Source organism: Emys orbicularis, chromosome 3, assembly GCF_028017835.1.
Source record: "Emys orbicularis isolate rEmyOrb1 chromosome 3, rEmyOrb1.hap1, whole genome shotgun sequence".
Lineage (NCBI taxonomy): Eukaryota > Metazoa > Chordata > Testudines > Emydidae > Emys > Emys orbicularis.
The window spans coordinates 103083635-103103855 of NC_088685.1; the positions used below are offsets into that span (position 1 = coordinate 103083635).

Below are 20221 nucleotides of genomic sequence, written 5' to 3' on the forward strand. Positions count from 1 at the left end.
TGAGGGCATTTAGAGACCCAACACAGAGACTAATGGTCTGTCTGTACTGTAATTAATGTCAGCCCATGCCAGCTGACTCGAGCTAAGGTGCTCTTTAATTGCAGTGTACACATTCGGGCTCGGGCTGCATCCCAAGCTCTGGGACGCTCTCATCTCACAGTGTCCTAGAGTCCAGGCTGGAGTCCAAGCCCGAATGTCTACACTGCAATTAAACAGCCTCTTAGCCTGAGCCCTGTGAGCTTGAGTCAGCTGACATGAGCAAGCCATGAGTGTCAAAATTGCAGGGAGTGAAGAAGCAGTACTGGGAAAGCGGGCCCTTCCCTGCCCCTCAGCAGCTGTGAAGCATACTCCAAATGGAGGATCTGCTCAGAAGGGGACTCACTCTGTCAGTCTGGGATTGGGCGGGGAGAAAGAAAATGAAGGAGAAGTAGTTGGTTTGCAGCTTTTGGAGGCAAAGCGACCCACAAGAAGGGGTCTGGACTGTGGCCAAGACCCAACTGGGAGGATAGGGGACTGACCCTTTTCCCCTTTCTTTCTCCCTGCTGAGGGAAAATAACTGGGAACTAGGAAGAGAGTTGAGGAATGCTTATCTGACTGACTGAACTGCTGACACTGATTGGGAACTCCATGTTGAGGGGCGCCTATGCACCAAATTGAAGAGAGAGTGGGGATGTAGGAAGTGGCTCAAGGGAAGCTGGTCACTTGCATCAGAAAGAGGTGACCAAGACTATACTTGGGCCAGGTCCTGGGTTCCCCTACCTCCTCCCCTCCCCCCATGCCAGGACTTTGGGGGGTGAAGGGACTGTTGAGCCATGGCCTGCCCACTAGGCCTGCTGGCCATTGGGTGAAAACTACTACACAGTCCCACAGGGCAAAGGAGGGGAATGGAATATGAACAATGAGAGAAAATAATAATAAATGAGAAAATAAACACAACTAAAACCAAAAGAAAGTGCTTTCTCTTGGCCATTCAGTGGTAGTCATGCACATGGGCTCCAATTTGCCTATCAATTCCTGAGAAAAAAGTCAAACTAATTTCTAAGAATGAGTCCTTGTAAGTTTTCTTAAGCTTATTATTATCTTTCTCTGCCAAGAAAGCTTTCCAAAAATATACAAACCTACTGAATAGTTTATACGAATGCAGTTTCTGTTGAAAATATATTCCATGTATTTACAATTCCTAAGCAGTATGATTGATAAATGATATAATTATAACTGGGGATGGGTGAACCTTGTAGAGTTCATGCTTCCATGAATCTCTTGAACCAATTGTTTGGAGGTTCACAGGGTTGGCAAAACTAGTGTGAGTTTACACACTTTCCCCTCTATAATTTAACCCGCTTTTATTCCCCACAGGAAATAATTTTAAAATAGATTTTTCCAGCTAAAGGGAAGTCTGTACTTTGTTTATATAGCATGATATATGTACGTGTCTCCTCCTTGTACCAGTGTCAATTTTGGAGGAAGTTCTTTTCCAAAAAACCCCAAACATTTTCAAAGAAAGCACTTTAAAAATGTTTTATTGAAAACCCCATTTTCTGTGGTAAACGCAGTTTTGATGGAAAATTTTTGACCAGCCTTAATTCAAAGGTAATGCAGCTGTGAGTGTTTCTCATAGAAGTTTAGGCTGCATCATAGATGAGCACTGAATAAAAAGACACTGAGGTGTCTGGAATGGTCTATAACAACCAAGAATCAGTAGTACAGATTCTGCCTTCTATCAGAAGGTTATGAAATAGTATTGTAAAAATCCCCCCTCTAATTATGTTAAAGACAATAACAATGGAGAAAAGTTACAAATGTAAGGGTCAGATTGCATACTGGCTTATTTTCTAAACCTACATGGTTAATTGCAGTTGTGTTTTGCTAACTAAATATAATATAACTTTTCCGAAGAAATAGGAGTTTCTAAGATGAGAAAGCAGGCCAAAAGCCTCATTATTTCTACCAATAGATGAGTGCTAGGTGGCTACAATAACTGTCTCTGCTTGTATGCTTTGGGCACAGTACCATGGAGATGCCAAGGTCCATGGAGATGGTTTTCCTCTAACCGAGCAGTACATCCTGCGGTTACCTATAAGCTGGAGAAACAATGCTGAGTGGTTAGCAGTGCCTCTAGGTTGGTGTGTTTCTGACTGCTAGACAGATACAGAGAGACTTAAGCAGGATGACAAAATGAAGCAGGCTGAGGCTTTGCTGACTGTCTCCTGGGGATTCCCTCAGGTGGCTGGTTAATCAAGATCAGTGCAAAGGGGCAAGTGCAGGGCCAAAAATCTGGCTCAAAAAGTTCTTATATGTAATTTTCTTTGTGTGTGATTAGCAGTGTTATGAATGAACAATTCTTTCTGAGTGGATATTAAAAAGCTGTCACAAATATTTATATTATAATTACAGACAGTATACCAGTAACAGCAGCTGGCTTTTTTGTTACCCGTGACTTTGATTTAGAGGAAAATCTAAGATTTAAACTATTGGTGCTTGGAATGCATTTCTGAGGTAACATACTCATCTCCTCGAGAGGAAGGAAATGATTGCATCAATCCACCCACCTCTCCCACCCAATCAGCATGTAACAGGCTGGAATGCTAATTCTGTTGTGGGGTAATATTTGTAATATTTTGTTGGTTGTGAGTTGAATTTGCACACTAGAACACTATAATTTTATTTGCCTTTCTGAGTTTGCTGTAGTTCCTGTGGGTATGACTCTAGACTATGTTTGTAGCTAAAGAAAATAACATGCAAGGATTTTTTGTTTAGTATAAAACTATTGTAAATTAGTTTAGCTTTTGAATCTTATCCTTAAAGAGTCTAATCTTTACTGCACTGTGATGAAAACAGATTTGAGACTTGTTTGGTATTTTATGATTTATGAAAAAAAGGCTTCGGTGCTTTGGGTTTATGGGATCTTTGTTTTTTGTGGTTTAAGTATTTTTTCTGCTGGTATTACCTCAAAAAAACCCTCCTGGAAGTGGCTGAAAATTGACATGACAGACCACAACAGCTGCGGAATACTATATTTACTTTGTCATGTAATGAAAATAAATTATGCATCTGGAAACATTAATTACTAGGTTGTTTAAAAAAATCTTATTCTTGTAACATAAACTGGAGAATGGATTGCGTAATTTTAGCTATGGACTAGTTTTCTAAAGTCATTGTAACTGTTTTTTTCTTCACAGGTCACCATGGTTCACCATGTGACCTGAGATAGAGGAAATGAGAGAGGATGCAGCTATAGATTTAGTGATGAAAGTCTTCTTCTGAGTCTAACCTGTTGTAACAGATTGTCTGTCTGTGTAGCTTATGAAGAAAGAGATTTCTTAAAGAGGCTCTCATGAGAGCATTGTTTAAGGGACCACTTATTGATACGTCAGTTCTGCCTAATTATTGACCAATAGCAAATCTCCCATTTTTGGGGGATGGGGAAGCCATTGAGTTGTGGCTGAGCAACTGTGATGGTTTCTGAAGTCTTCCAGTTTCTTTGGCCATAGTCATTTGGGTATGAGACAGACACTGCATTGATTAGATTACCTGGGACTCTCCTTCTAGCAAAGGGTGAGGATAAAGTATCACTGATGATTATTATAGACTTGTCAACAGCTTTTGATACTGCTGATCATGAAGTTTTGTTGATTTGGTTGTGGAGCCTAGCAAGACTGTTACAGAACTGAGTGGTTCCTCTCTTATCTTTCTGAGAGAACACAAAGGTTTTTGTGGGTACTTATTTCTCCAACTTGAGAGTTCTCTCCTGCAAAGTACAATGGAAATCTATATTATCACCCTTCCCACTCAACATGTAGATGAGGTGACTGGGAGAGTTAGTGAAGATATATGGTCTGTGATATATTCAATATGCAGATGACAACTTGCTCTAAATCTCTATTCTTTTGATTTGGCTGGAGCAGTAGAATAAATAACCCACTATCTATATAAATTTGAGGCTTGGATGAGAATTACTGTGTATCTGGAGAGGAGTGAAATAATGTTGGTGGCTTAGGACAAGCTGCCAGAACAGTTGGTGGGATTTATATTGGTTCCTCTGATTGGGAGAGTTTGAATGCCATTTGTAGCCCAGATGCATGACTTAGGTGTGGTATTAGATCTTGGGCTGTTCCTGGATGCTCAGGGAGCAGCCATTGTTATGAGCACACTCTCATCTGTGCTTGGTGAGAAAAAATGACACTTTCTCTCCAAGATGGTCTTTGCCACATTTATTCATGTATTTGTCAACTTGTGATTAGATTCCTGTAATAAGCTCCACATAGGGCTATGCTTAGAGACCATTCAGAAACTGAAGCTATTAATAATGTTGATATTAATCAATTGATATTGATAATATTTATATTGATCAATATTGATAAATGCAAAGTAATGCACATTGGAAAACTTAATCCCAACCATGCATATAAAATGATGGGGCCTAAATTAGCTGTTACCACTCAAGAAAGAGATCTAGGAGTCATTGTGGATAGTTCTCTGAAAACATCCACTCAATGTGCAGCGGCAGTCAAAAAGGCTAACAGAATGTTGGGAATCATTAGGAAAGGGATAGATAATAAGACAGAAAATATCATATTGACTCTATTTAAATCCATGGTACACCCACATCTTGAATACTGCGTGCAGGATCTGGTTGCCTCATCGCAAAAAAGATATATTGGAATTGGAAAAGGTACAGAAAAGGGCAACAAAAATGATTAGGGGTATGGAATGGCTTCCATTTGAGGAGAGATTAATAAAACTGGGACTTTTCACCTTGGAAAAGAGATGACTAAGGGGGAATAAGATAGAGGTCTATAAAATCATGGCTGGTGTGGAGAAAGTGAATAAGTGTTATTTAATCCTTCTCATAACACAAGAACTAGGGATCACCAAATGAAATTAATAGGCAGCAGGTTTAAAACAAACAAAAGGAAGTATTTCTTCACAGTCAACCTGTGGAACTCTTTGCCAGAGGATGTTGTGAAGACCAAGACTATAACAGGGTTAAAAAAAGAATTAGATAAGTTCATGGATGATAGGTCCATCAATGGCTATTAGCCAGGATGGGCAGGGATGGTATCCTTAGCCTGTTTGCCAGAAGCTGGGAATGTGTGACAGGGGATAGATCACTTGATGATTACCTGTTCTGTTCATTCCCTCTGAAGAACCTGGCATTGGCCACCTTCGGAAGACAGGATACTGGGCTAGATGGACCATTGGTCTGACCCAGTATCGCCATTCTGATGTTTTTATAAATGTTTCCACCTGCTTGTTAAGTGGAGTTTCATACTGGAAACAATTCCACCGTTACACCAGGTACTGCACTTCTCTAATAAGTTTCCAGATGAAATTGGAAGGTATTGATGTTAACCTGCCGAGTCTTAAATAGTTTTGGGCCTTATTTCCTGAGAGATCATTTCTCTCCTCATGATGTACTGTCCCAGTTAGTGAACATGCTTCAGCTGGAGTTCCTTGCAACATGCAGGAGAGCACTGCTGAGGTGGGTGGGGAGGAAAGGTGTTCTCTGTAGATGTTCTTGACTTTGGATCACAGTTTCCCCTTGAGTCTGCCCGAGCCTGGATTTGTTAACTTTCTATATGTGCTGCAAACTCCATATTTCCCCCCAGGTTTTTGGAGAAGGTGCAGGTGGAGGGCTAAAGTGATTTAGGATAGAATCCTCATTGTGTCCCTTATCCGGCAATCAGATCTACTAACATGCAGGTTTGCACCCATGTGGATCCCTGTTAACTTCAGCAGGACACCCTCTGGGGCTAGATGTCCAAATTAATGGATCTCAGTGCAGGATTGTGGCTTATATTTGCTGATGGATAATTTTTTTATCGTTTACATTATATTGCTTTAATGTAATGCGCACCTAGAACATAGGATGGACACATACAGAGATTTTCATACTTCTAAACAAAGTGCAAAAAAGAGGCACAAGCATGATTTCCCTGACTGCAGTTCACCTTTAACAGATCAAAAGTGATGTTGCACTACATCTGTCCTCTTCCTATCTAATAAAGGTTTATAAAGCTTAGGCTGCTTCCTAGATTATTAAAACAAAAACCACATCAAAAAACCTCAACATGTAGTGTTAAAAATAAAACAGACGAAATCTCATTAGCTATGAAAGATGGATATAATTAATTATATCCTCATATCAAATAAAATACTTTTCTTAACAAAACTGAGAAGAAATGAAATGGAAGTAAGAGCTGCTGCTGAAAAATAAAATACAGTTGTGCAGATAAAGTACAATTCTAGTGTTGTCGTGGGTGCAATCCTACCAGTTGTAAATACCGAAATTAGAATTGAAATGTCGTGGGTCAGCTCTTCAGCTGGTGTGAATTAACATCGCTTCATTGAAGTGGAAGGAGTTGTACTGATTTATAGCTGTTGAGAATCTAGCCCATAAAGTTTGTTGGTGTCATTGCTTATCCCATCTGGATACGGCTAAAATAACATCAGCCAGTATGTGATTCTCACATGTTAACTGCCCTGCAGTAGGAAGTGAAATTATTTTTAGAGAGCTGAGTGGGCCAAAAGTGTCACCTTTTTGGGCTAAGATACTACCTTAGCCTTGCTACTACAATTTTACACCATGCTAAGGGTTTTTCCTAATTGGATTACCGAAAAACAGAAGGACCAAGGAAAAACACTCTACAGAAAACATAATTTTCCATTACTTGCATTGAGCTGATTCATTATGAAAATAGGAAAAGATTCAATGAAAACCATTCTAGGAAGTCACAAACCATACAGGGCATAAGGTTAGCCACAACTGTGGGTGTAACACTATTTCCCCACTTTTTCCTTTTAGCAGGCAGACGCATCTTCGCTTCCTTCCACTGTTCCAGACTGTCTGCGGGCTGATGTTAGAATCCCTGCTACTCAAAGCCAAAACTGCTCCGACTACCAGCTAGACCTGAACATCACCCACGGGTTCCTGTATCCTCCCAGTCAGTAGGATTCTTTTTATAGCTAGTGTTTTAGAAAATCTTAATCAGCTGGATGTGGGTTTGTGTTTAAAGCATATCTACCACCAAAGCAACCTGCTTGGTAACGTGTGCTGTGCAAAAATAATAATAAAAAAATAGAGGTTTCCAGTGGCTGTGCATTGACCAAAAGCAGCAGAATTGCTATTATAAAGTCAATACATTTTGCAGCAGCCACCTACAGAGCGACTCTAATCCTACCCAAATATTTTCAGTTCAGAAGATTTAGGTTTACTTTAAAAATGGAAGACATGCTGGCTGTGATGAAAACTGACCAGAGTGACATAAAGAGACCAGAGTGGAGTCAAGAATCTGGCCCATGTGGTGTTACTCCATGTAAATTTTGATTTTTTTTATGTTAGTTTGGATGTATTGGAAGGTTTAGTTTCGCAACAGTCCAACAGTTGTTGTCAGCCCATAGCCCTTTTTTTACCCATCACAAAGGTACCACACAGTTTGGTACATCTGAGCAGTCTTTTCTTGGGGACCTGCTTCCCAGTGGGAAAAAATGTATTCTACAATAGTTCATTGAAATATAAATAGATCAAGTCAATGCATCTATTTTTTAAAATATATAGGTTGCTAAAATCTGAATAGGCTTGAGGCAGTAAACTAAATCCTGGGGAATAGATGTGGCATACTTTGTTCTAATGGTTCCTCGCTGCCATTCCTCACAGATTACATTTTTCTCCGAAATTTGCAGGAGGGAGACCTTTTATTGGGGTGTAAGGGATATTTTTGTTGTCTTTCCCAGGGTAATATTTTCCAGTATTACAGAACAAGCCCCCAATCCTGTTCAAACATCTGTGTGTTTGTATATATAATTATGTATTACACCTCTACCCCAATATAACGCTGTCCTCGAGAGCCAAAAAAATCTTACTGCGTTATAGGTGAAACCGTGTTATATTGAACTTGCTTTGATCCGCCGGAGTGCGCAGCTTTCCCCCCCTCCCCCCCGGAGCACTGCTTTACCGCATTATATCCGAATTTGTGTTATATTGGGTCGCGTTATATCGGGGTAGAGGTGTATGTATGTATGTATATTTATATAGTTCACAAATTAATGTGAGATTTTAATTACCTGCAAGAATTTGCCTTCTGTCTGCAGGGATACATAAACTGCACATTGAGAAACATCTTCGTATATCAGATGAAAGAGAAAGGAAGAGAAACATCTTCCTATATTAGATCAGTCATTAATGAATGTTTCATTCTTTTTTTATAGATTTCAATGCAACTGGTCCAGAACAATATGATGCCTTACTTACCAGCAATATGGTCCCCATGTATGAAGAATTCAAAAGTAGGTTCTCAAAAGGTTCTACTGAACATTTTCCTGCAGTTTATTAAATGATAATTGACTAGAGAAAATTAAGAAAAAATTAAAATATTTTAAACATTCTTTTCTTAACTGATTATAGTCAGTATATCCAGATCTAGTACAATTGCACTAAAAAGTGTTTTTTTTTAATAGCCATAGAAGATTTTAAAACACATCCACTGTATTCATTTCCTTTACTCTTTTCTCTGGACAATCCTACTTAAAACTGCCTCTTGCTAATTGGAATATATTAGTGTTTGAATTCCTTACTACTAGACTTTGGGGAGATTCTTTGCCCCTCACTACTCTCTTTGAACCACTCAGGTGGTGCTGAGGAAGTAGAGACTGCCTGCAAAGCTGTTGCTGGGGATTATCCTGATGTGGGGAAATCTCCAGTAGGTGTATAGATGGAGTAGCTGGCTCCTCTTTTATCTTCTCTTGACCCCATGCAGGAGAAGTAGACAGGCTGGAATTAGTAACCAGCTCTTTGACACTGCCCCTGCTTCACCACGCAGTATCTCAGTGAACCAGAAAATCTGGACTTTTATTTGGAAAATGCATATCAGGCAGATGTGCTTGTGTACAACTATAATGAACCCTGTTATTCCCATCCATCTATCTTTGCTTCCAGTTATTAGTAACCATGAGCTATAACTTGTCTACAGATGCATGTTTTGTCTAAGGCCTGATCTACACTAGGCTTTTATGTCGAATTTAGCGCCGTTACATCGAATTAACCCTGCACCCGTCCACACCACGAAGCTATTTAGTTCGACATAGAGCTCTCTTAAATTCGACTTCTGTACTCCTCCCCAACGAGAGGAGTAGCGCTAAATTCGAAATGGCAATATCGAATTAGGCTAGGTGTGGATGGAAATCGACGCTAATAGCTCCGGGAGCTATCCCACAGTGCACCACTCTGTTGACGCTCTGGACAGCAGTCCGAGCTCGGATGCTCTGACCAGCCACACAGGAAAAGCCTCGGGAAAATTTGAATTCCTTTTCCTGTCTGGGCAGTTTGAATCTCATTCCCTGTTTGGACAGCGTGGCGAGCTCAGCAGCACTGGCAACGATGCAGAGCTCTCCAGCAGAGATGGCCGTGCAATCTAATAGAAGGAGGGCCCCAGCATGGACTGATCGGGAAGTCTTGGATCTCATCGCTGTGTGGGGCGATGAGTCCGTGCTTTCAGAGCTGCGCTCCAAAAGACGGAATGCAAAGATCTACGAGAAGATTTCTAAAGCCATGGCAGAGAGAGGATACAGCCGGGAGGCAACGCAGTGCCGCGTGAAAATCAAGGAGCTGAGACAAGGCTACCAAAAAACCAAAGAGGCAAACGGACGCTCCGGATCCCATCCCCACACATCCCGTTTCTACGAGGCACTGCATTCCATCCTAGGTGCGTCCGCCACCACTACCCCACCACTGACCGTGGACTCTGAGGATGGGATATTGTCCGCGGCAGGTTCCTCGTCGGACATGTTAGCGGACGGGGAAGATGAAGAAGGAGATGAGGAGGACGAGGAAGTCGACAGCGCTGGCACCGCTGATTTCCCCGACAGCCAGGAGCTCTTTATCACCCTTACCGAGATCCCCTACCAACCGTCCCCATCCCTTACCCCGGAGACAGAATCAGGGGAAGGATCAAGCAGTAAGTGCTTTAAATATCTAAACATTTATTTTTACAAGAACTGAAATATTTATAATATTAACAATGGCTTTTTCCTAAAGTGCTTAAACATGTAAACAATTATCTGCAAAAAAACTGGAATATTTACAATAGTAACAAAGGGTTTTTCATGATTTGTCTGCCTTAGGCTCTTCACAATTTAGTCCCAAGTATTTAAATTTTTTTTTACAATGTCCGGTAAGTCATGATTCTGCTGCCCAAGACGCTCCACTCTTTAGTCCCAGTGCACCTACGCGAAAATCCGGTCAATATGGCCGGGGATAGAGGCGAAATCCTCATAGGAGAACTCCTCATAGGTCTCATGAAGGTACATTTCCAGCCTGTTCATCAGGTTCCTGGGTAGGGCGATCTTATTGGGCCCTCCGTGGTAGGACACGTTTCCGCGCCACGACACCATCAGTTACTCTGGTATCGTTGCCCTGCAGAGCATGACGGCAAACGGCCCTGGTTTCTGAAGGCTTTCTCGAAGCATCCTTTCCCTCTGGGACTCCGAGATCCTCAGCAGGGTGATGTCGCTCATGACGCCCTGCTTTGAATTAGGGAGGGGAATGTTAGTATTGGGACTGCTTTACAGCCACGCGGTGGAGGGAGAGGGGCAGCATACAGGGATCTTTCCCTGGGACAGCCGCGAGGGGGTGGGACAGGGGCATAGTTCATGCTGTCCTGATTGCTGGCAGCAGAGACTGGCATTGCTTTCAATGTGAAAGGAGGCCAGTGCTACTAGTACAGTTTTAAGCAGCCAGAAGTCTACGGCTTACCATGATTGCACGCTACAGAAGTTCAGGTGTCCTGCCACGCTTCTCAGATAACTGCAAGACCACTGCAAGACCCCAGGCACTGAAGGCGAGGGCCGAAAATTCGACCTTGTCCTGAGTGCGCATGTGAGAGGTGCAGTGCATGGTCTTGTTCACAGAGAAAGACTAGGTTCTTTGTACACAACTTCATTTATCTGTCTCAGGAATTCACTCCATTTTTCCCATTCACACAGACACATCTGCGACTGTCTCCCAACCCAGCCTGTCAGCACACTCCCAGAGGCTAGCGCAGATTAGGCGGAGGAAGAAGAAGACGCGGGAGGACATGTTCTCAGAACTAATGAGCTGCTCCCGAGCCCAGGCAGCCCAGCAGACACAGTGGAGGGAGAACTTGTCACAAATGCACCGAGCAGTCATGGAACGGGAGGAGAGGTGGCGTCAGGAGGACCAGCAGGCTACTGAAAAGCTGCTTGGACTAATGAGGGAGCAAACGGACACGCTCCGGCGCCTTGTGGATGTTCTGCAAGACCGGAGGCAGGCGGACAGAGCCCCGCTGCAGTCTATCTCTAACCGCCCTCCCCCGCCACCAGGTCCCACACCCCCCTCACCCAAAGTACAAAGAAGGAGGGGCGGCAAGGGCCGTTAAAACTTTCAGTCAACCCCTGCAGACTGCTCTAGCACTAGAAGGCTCTCATTCCCCAAAATTTTAAAAGTCCTTTCCTACACACCTCACAGAAGCCCCCGTGCAAGTTTCAACCCCCACGTTTCATGTGTGGTTCATAATAAAATATTCGTTTCTGTTAATTACTGTTTCCATGATTTTCTTTTGGAGGAGAGTCTGTCTGAAGGAGGGGAAGGGGCTTGGTAATTGGACAGGACAGTCACCTTTAGCAGGGTACAGAGGCGGGGTCAGGTCCAGCATCAGGACACATACCCAGTGCAGTGACTAGTGACCCTGGTCAATCTGGGAGGTGGTTTTCATGTTCGGGGCGGGGGGGGAGGTTGCTCTGTGACTTTGTGGCGGGGGAGGGCAGTTACAGATCTAATGCATCACAGAGCCGCGCAGCAGGGGAGCTGTAACCCTCCTCCCCCTGCCAGACAGTCACATAGCCGACACATACACGCTGTCCCGCCCAGGAGGGCTGGCAGGCTCTGTTGAAACAACCAGTCCACCACTGCGGAACCTGTCATTCCTGGAGTTTAGAATCATCATTTGCATCACAACACTAAACCCGCACCCCGCCACAGTCTGCGTCCCAGGTTTAAAACATTCCCGCGAAAACAGTAATAAAGACAACGGTGTTCATTAACAAAACAGAACAGATTTTATTTTTTGGGAAGGGGGTGAAGGGGGTATGTAACTGGAGAGGATAGTCAACGGTAACTGGGTAAAGAAACGGTGGCAAGTTCAGCTTCTGTGTCCACAAAGTTAAAATTCACTGGTGACCCTGCTCAGTGTGGAAACTGTCTTTCAAAGCCTCCCGGATGCACAGTGCGTCCCGCTGGGCTCTTCTAATCTCCCGGCTGTCTGGCTGGGAGTAATCAGCAGCCAGGCGATTTGCCTCAACCTCCCACCCCGCCATAAAGGTCTCCCCCTTGCTCTCACAGAGATTGTGGAGCACACAGCAAGCTGCAATAACAATGGGGATATTGGTTTCGCTGAGATCACAGCGAGTCAGTAAGCTTCTCCATCTCCCCTTGAGACGGCCAAAAGCACACTCCACCACCATTCTGCACTTGCTCAGCCGGTAGTTGAACAGTTCTTTTTCTGTGTCCAGGGCGCCAGTATAGGGCTTCATGAGCCAGGGCATTAGCGGGTATGCTGGGTCCCCGAGGATCACTGTAGGCATCTCCACATCCCCAAGAGTTATTTTGTGGTCCGGGAAGTAAATACCTTCCTGCAGCCGTCTAAACAGACCAGAGTTCCTGAACACGCAAGCGTCATGAACCTTGCCCGGCCATCCAACGTTGATGTTAGTAAAACGTCCCTTATGGTCCACCAGTGCTTGCAGCACCATTGAAAAGTAGCCCTTTCGGTTGATGTACTGGCTGGCCTGGTGGTCCGGTCCCAGGATAGGGATGTGAGTCCCATCTATAGCCCCACCGCAGTTTGGGAATCCCATCGCGGCGAAGCCATCTATGATGGCCTGCGCGTTTCCCAGGGTCACTACCTTTGACAGCAGTACCTTCACGATTGCCTTGGCTACTTGCATGACAACAACCCCCACGGTAGATTTGCCCACGCCAAACTGGTTCGCGACTGACCGGTAGCTGTCCGGCGTTGCAAGCTTCCAGAGGGCTATGGCCACTCACTTCTGGACAGTCAGGGCTGCTCGCATCCGGGTGTCCTTGCGCTTCAGGGCAGGGGACAGCAACTCACAAAGTTCGAGGAAAGTCCCCTTCCGCATGCGAAAGTTTCGCAGCCACTGGGATTCATCCCAGACCTGAATCACTATGCGGTCCCACCAGTCCGTGCTTGTTTCATGGGCCCAGAATCGCCGTTCAACAACATCCATATGCCCCATTGCCACCGTGATGTCCTCGGCACTGGGTGTCGTGGTTTCAGACAGGCGTGTGCTACTTTCGGAGTTCAGGTCCTCACCCCGCTGCCGTAGCCTCCTCGCCAGATTTCTCTCTATCTGCCTCAGTGAAAGGTCGATGATGAGTTGCGATGCGTTGACAACGGCCACAACTGCAGCGATGGTCGCAGCGGGATCCATGCTCGCAGTGCTGTGGCGTCCGCGCTGTCACTGACCAGAAAAGTGCGCGAACTGATTTCCCGCCGGCGCTTTCAGGGAGGGAGGGAGGGCGGTAGTGACGGACGGATGAGGACAGTTACCCAAAAGCACCCTCGACCCTTTTTTTTTACCCAGAGGGCATTGGCGGCTCGACCCAGAATTCCAATGGGCAGCGGGGACTGCGGGAACTGTGGGATAGCTGCCCACAGTGCACCGCTTCCAATGTCGACGCTTGCCCCGTTAGTGTGGACTGACAAAGTCGAATTACTGTCCTTAGTGTGGACACACACGTTCGACTTTGTAATATCGATTCCACATATTCGATTTAACTAAAATCGAACTACTCTCGTAGTGTAGACATACCCTAATAGTCCAGTGCTGGTTTTCTAAGACAAAGGAGTAATATAGAAAATGCTACAGCAAGTAATAGAAAAAAGAGAGAAAATAAAAATGACTGGACTGCTTTTCACAGTTCATTCATTCATATCCCATTCGCTCATACCACATAAAACAAAGAAACTCAGAACAGCAAAGTGACCTGAATCCTGAAGGGAAAATAAATAATTAGAGACAGAACACCCTGTCACAAGAAATATAAAACTCACTGGCCAGTTACTGCAGACTATAGATTACGGGTATATCAGTAAGAAGTAAACAGAAAAGAGTGTATTTTTAGCCACACTGTCTATAACTGTGCACCTATTATCACTAGTTTACATTGTAAAGATAAATGTTTAATTAAATTACATAAGTAAAATAAGTTAAATGGCCCACTGGTATTTGAAATGTGTTCAGTTGACTCAGACTAGTTCCTGTGAACAAATATCCACATCCCAAAAATCACCATCTCAGCTAGCACCAGTTGGCACCTTTGTCAGTAGTCTCAGCAGAGATGCCAAGAACTGATATGCATTGAAAATGAACTGTCCTCTCAGTTCAAGAGTTGTTCTTTACAAATTCAGGTTGAGCCATATCGCTGGACTGTGTGGAGAAGCTTGCAATGACATAGCCTTTATCACACCTCTTCCATAGGTGACATTGGTTGTATCAATACAACAGTTTCCCTCAAAATTTGCTTAAAAAGTGAAATATTTAAAAAAATTATAAAATATAGAAGAAGTTGTGGCAGTTTAGCCTGGAAAAATGTGCTATATTTTCATTCTTTGCCTATGGCAAAAAGTGAAAAAATAATCACAAGCTCATTAATGTAATAGAGGTAGAGCATTTTGGAACTGGTATTAATTATGTACTGGTATTAATTATGTTCAACTATCATTTTAATGACAGAGATATGGAACTATTTCCATGATGTGCTGCTTCTAAAGTATGCTGGAGAGAGGAATGGACTGAATGTGATCAGTGGACCAGTGTTTGATTACAATTATGATGGCCATTTTGATGCTCTTCATGAAATTACACAGTAAGTACAAAAAGGTAACTGAGAGAAGGGTCAAACACTGGCTTATTTCACATATATTTGCTGTTATGTTTTCCATATTCCAACCATATTTCATACCATTCCAGCCATATTCTTTCAGGCTGAATGACTTCTGTTATAGGTTAAGAGAAACAAGAAAGATCAAAAGTAAAATATCCATGAGAGGAGCACAGAGTGTATCCTCTCCATATAATGCTTATTCACAAAATGGCAGAATCTTTGGGAACTTAAAATTGCAATACAGAGAAAATAGTCATAACAATTACATACCTACAGACAGACACTACATACACATATCAGATAAACAGTGTACTAACCACATGCTGTTGCAGGTGCATGTGATGTAAGATGGCGACTCTGATCTGGTTCCCATGGAAATGTAGGGGAAGCCCACTTTTTGGGGGAGGCCTCTGCAACATTGGAACATAAAAATGGCCATACTGGGTCAGACCAACCACCCATCAAGCTCAGTATCCTGTCTCAGACAATGCCCAATGTGAGATGCTTCAGAGAGAATGAACAGAACTGGGAAATTCTGAGTCATCCATCCCCTATCCTCCAGTCCCAGCTTCCGGCAGTTGGATGTTTAGGACATCCAGAGCATGGGGTTGCATCCCTCACCTTCTTGGCTAATAGCTTGTGGAACTGATGTAATTGGAGATGCTGTATTCAAGGCTAGACTTAATACCACATCTATCAAGGATGTTTTGGGAATAGTGAAATCAGTTCTGCCGTGATGCAGGAGGGTGGACTAGATGACAGGCTGGAGATTCCTTCTAACTAATATGCTGTAATGTCCAGACAACCACATAACACTGTCTACAATTTTTCACAAACATGTTTCATTCTGCACATTTAGTCATACTATGTATAAAGTGCCTGTCAGTGGGAAGTGAGGGTGTACAGCACATCCAGGAGTCACTCAGCACCTCAAAGGCTTAGGCCTGACACAGGGATGACTGTCATACTGGAGTGGGGAAACTTTTATTTGTGAATCCTAAACTGATTTAGCTTTCTACAGCAGGTTACCAGGTGTCATTTTCTTCATGGCACTTCAGGTTAGGCACTGTCAACCCTCCCTGCCATTCTAATTTTCTCTTTAATTTTTGCAATTTAAACTTAATTATATTTTAAATTGTTAACAGAATGAAATGCAAATATGGGGCTTGATCCTGCAAGGTGCAGTGCATTTTGGTCTTGATCCAGCGAAGCACTTAAGCACATGCTTAACTTTAAGCATGTGAGTAGTCCGTTTGATGTCAGTGGGACAATCACATGCTTAAAATGCTTTTAGAGCTACCTACCTTGCTGGAGTAGTGCTTTATACAGATATTCAGTCAAACTAGAGATATATTTATATAAAAGGCTGTTTTCAAGTTTTTTTTTTTTTAAAGGTGAAATTCTGCATTGATGTGTATATATACAAATACAATTCCATTGACTTCAGTGCTTGTACAGTATATTATCTTTTATGCCAGGGGTGGACAAACTACAGCCCGGGGGCTGAATCCAGCCCTTCAGACATTTTAATCCAGCCCTTGAGCACCCGCCAGGGAGTGGGGCCCAGGGATTGCCCCGCTCTGGCGTTCCATCCAGGGAGTGGAGTTTGGGGCTTACCCCGCTCCATGCGTGACATGGCTCCGCGTGGCTCCCCTCCGGCTCCTACATGTAGGGGCAGCCAGGGGGCTCTGAATGCTGCCCCAGCCCCAAGCGCCACCCTCGCAGCTCCCATTGGCCAGGAACCGTGGCCAATGGGAGCTGCAGGGGCGACATCTGCGAATGGGGCAGCGTGCAGAGCCTCCTGGCCGCGTTGCCGCATAGGAGCCAGAGGGGGGACATGCTGCTGCTGCTGCTGCTGCTGCTACTTCCGGGAGCTGCTTGAGGTAAGTGCCACCAGGAGCCTGCACCCCAACCCCCTCCCACACCCCCAACCCCTCATCCCCAACCCCACCCCAGAGCCCTCACCCCCAGCATCACAACCCCCTACCCCAGCCCGAAGCCCCCTCCCACACCCTGAACTCCTCATTTCTGGCCCCACTCCACAGCCAGCACCCCCAGCCAGAGCCCTCACCCCCTCCCGCACCCCAATCCCCAATTTCATTAGCATTCCTGGCCCACCATATGATTTCCATACCCAGATGTGGCCCTTGGGCCAAAAAGTTTGCTCATTCCTGTTTTATGCCGTTGATGATCAAACTTACCCCTTAATTAATGTTCTTTTATAGACACATAAACAACACACAAATCCCTGTCCCGACCCACTACTTTGTGATGCTGACCAGCTGTAAGAACCAGTCCAATACACCACTGAACTGTGCGGGCTCCTTGGATGTTTTGTCTTTTATCATTCCTCATCAACCTGACAACAGTGAAAGCTGTGCTGTAAGTATGATTTTGTGCATGTCTCTGCACGCTGTGTGTGCATGAGCTGTGATTCGTACAGAATTGTTTCTGGTGGAAGTCTTTAGATTCCAGTGTATTTAACTCAGTCATTCTTGATTTAAACAAAAAACAGTCAAGAGTGAAGGATGGAACTAGTGGCAGCTTGTGAGGGGCTTGTTCGTGTTGTCAGGTGAGTGGTAGCAGCTGTAAATTGCAAAGATTGTTGGGCGGGTGAGAAGCTGGGGCAGCAGGGTGTGGAGCAGGTGAGGCAGACTGAAGAGAGTGAGACAGCTAAGTAGAGAAGCAGCTAGCCAGCCATGCAGGAAGAAAGGAAGGATCCTGTGGGTCTGATGGACTCAGAGCAGTTATCATTCAGCAGTTGGCAGTGGGGAGTATGTAGCAGGGCTGGGAAGAGCTACAGATTAGAGGTGACCTAGATCAGCTCTCTCTATTTGCAGGGTGGGATCACTGCACCTTTTTGAAGAATAAAACTTGTTCTTAGACCATTTTAATGGTGTAATAGCATTAGCAGGGTTACTCCCTTCAGCACAGCTATGGAAAATATTACTCCTTATTTGTCTTTGGCTGACATCAGATAGTGTACTTTTACATCAATGCTTCTTCTGAGATTGAAATTAATAACCAATAGCCTTGATGTTTAGTGATACACTTACAGTACATAGTAAATAGGAGATGATAATGGAAAAATAAGTTACCATCCTTTTATGAAAAAAAAAATCTATAGTAATAGTACAAACATTATAGTGTTTTGGACCATTACTCTTTATACTTTAGTTTTCTTTGATTTTTTTTGGGGGGGGGCAGTACTTAATGTAGACAGTAGATAAGACTATACTGATTTGTAAGTGCAAGTGGAAATGTGATTCCACTATATTTTGTAGTTAAAGGGCCATTGAAACGTCAAGAACCATTTATCAGCAGCATTTTGCTTCTTTGTCAGTTCTGTTTGCTTACAATTCTCTCCCAAAATACAGGTTATTCCTCAAAAGATGGCTCTAGTACTGGAGTTATACTCTACAGTCTATTCTCACACTCCACTATTCAGCCAAAATAATCAATTAAGTGGAGTGTAACTTATTGGAAACAGCAATATCTGTTCAGTAGAGTAAATTGATATCAGGAATGAGAGAAAACATCCACTTGATCCAATTCAAACCAGGCATCCAAATGCCAGACTACAGAGATTTCCAGGAAGAGAGTGGAAAGAGCTTTTTCAAGTGAAGGCCCTTATGCCATACAAGGCTATTCTGTTGTTTGGTAACATGTGAAGGAATAACCAGTGTTTGAACTTTGCTCATTTTGCTTTGGCAGGATGGGCAACCAGAGTCCCAGTGGGTTGAAGAAAGAGTTCAGGCTCATGCAGCACGTATTCGAGATGTGGAACTTGTAACTGGGCTTGACTTTTACCAGGACAGAAATCAGCCTCTCTCTGAAATTTTACAGCTAAAGACGTTTTTGCCAACATTTGAGACTATCATTAACTGAGCCTGTGTCAGTAACTTGGACAAATAAATCCAAGTAATTCAATGTTTCCTGCAAAGAAAAACCTACTACAGCTCTTCAGTTGATCAAGAAAACAAACTTGTAATACAAGAAACATAATTTTATTTGCTTTTTCTCAAATTTTCAGTCTTTTGTCGTTATTCAGTATGGGATTGAAATGGGTAGTTTTAAATGGTTGACTGCCAGGTAATTTTATTTTAAAAATTACTAAAAATATTTAGTCTACAGAAACAAAAACTGGTAGGCCAGCTCCTACTAGTGGGTTTTTTTACTGCCAACTCAGGGATGTGGTTCTCACTATTTAGTCACAGTGGTTCTTTTATATACCTTACAGGACACCATGATCAAGACGAAGCAAAATAATCATAGTTATTAACCAGGGCTATGTTTTTTTATTAAAGAAAGGAAAAGAAAATATTAAACAAATGATCAACTGTTTACCTCCATTACAATTTCTTCTGTATGTCTCTCAGAGGAGAGCTTTTAATGGCGATTACACCCCAGAGAGTGAACCACCTCTGGGGGGCACTTTTCTCTTAGTATACTTTGGTCTTAACTTACCATTTCCTCAAATTATTATGAATTCATTTTAGTATCTTACTAGATACTTAAAACTGGTCATGTATTGGTAAAAGAATTTAAGGGAAGTGAAGCTTGTCTAGTTATTATTAATAATAATCTAAACTACTTACTTTGCCTAGCTATAAACTCTCTTAACTAGGTCCTATGAAACTGAAGGTAGTTAAATTAGTTACTTAGAAGAAGCCATTTAAGGAGCTGTCTGAAAACAGGCCAATTACGGATATTAAGAAACTTAAATCCACATACATCCCACTATTTCTCTGTTTAGCCCCTGTCTCCTCTCCAGGAATACCTGATCTAACCACCTGATGATTAAATGGAGAAGCTGATTGCTTTTTAAGGCTATGTCTACACTGTCCACCTTACAATGGCGCGGTAGGGCCACTACAGTTGTGAAGTAAGCAGTGTAGCTGCTCTTTGTTGCTGGGAGGGCTCTCTCCCAGCAACAAAATAAAACCACCCCCAAACGAGTGGCAGTAACTTCGTCAACGGGACAGCGTCTCCTGCCGACGAAGCGCTGTCCACACCAGCACTTTTCGTCATTAAAACTTTTGTCATTTTTTTCACACCCCTAAGCGACGAAAGTTTTCATGACGGAAGTGCAGTGTAGACATGGCCTAAGTTACAACAGCATTTCAATATTCCAATAAAATCATTAGAAGAGTTTTAAACCTAATTCCTTGGCATATTTTAGTTAACTTCCTCTCACCAATCGATTTTCAAGCCTTTGCGGGAGGTTTTCCTTGGGTAGGTAGGTTTCTTCTTAAGTTCTTCTTTGTTTTTCTTATCTGTCTGTGGTGGCTGGCTTGT

At 43.3% G+C, this 20221-nt stretch overlaps 1 protein-coding gene across 1 annotated transcript in view; it reads left to right on the plus strand.

The window, feature by feature from the left end:
• Nucleotides 1–18811, plus strand: part of ENPP3 (ectonucleotide pyrophosphatase/phosphodiesterase 3) — an 84197-nt gene extending 65386 nt beyond the window's left edge. Inside the window, exons 21-25 of the mRNA XM_065402090.1 lie at nucleotides 6806–6944; nucleotides 8209–8286; nucleotides 14773–14905; nucleotides 17149–17305; nucleotides 18638–18811. Of these exons, the coding sequence (XP_065258162.1) occupies nucleotides 6806–6944; nucleotides 8209–8286; nucleotides 14773–14905; nucleotides 17149–17305; nucleotides 18638–18811 (681 nt within the window). The remainder of the gene's footprint in view (nucleotides 1–6805; nucleotides 6945–8208; nucleotides 8287–14772; nucleotides 14906–17148; nucleotides 17306–18637) is intronic.
• Nucleotides 18812–20221: the final 1410 nt, after the last annotated feature.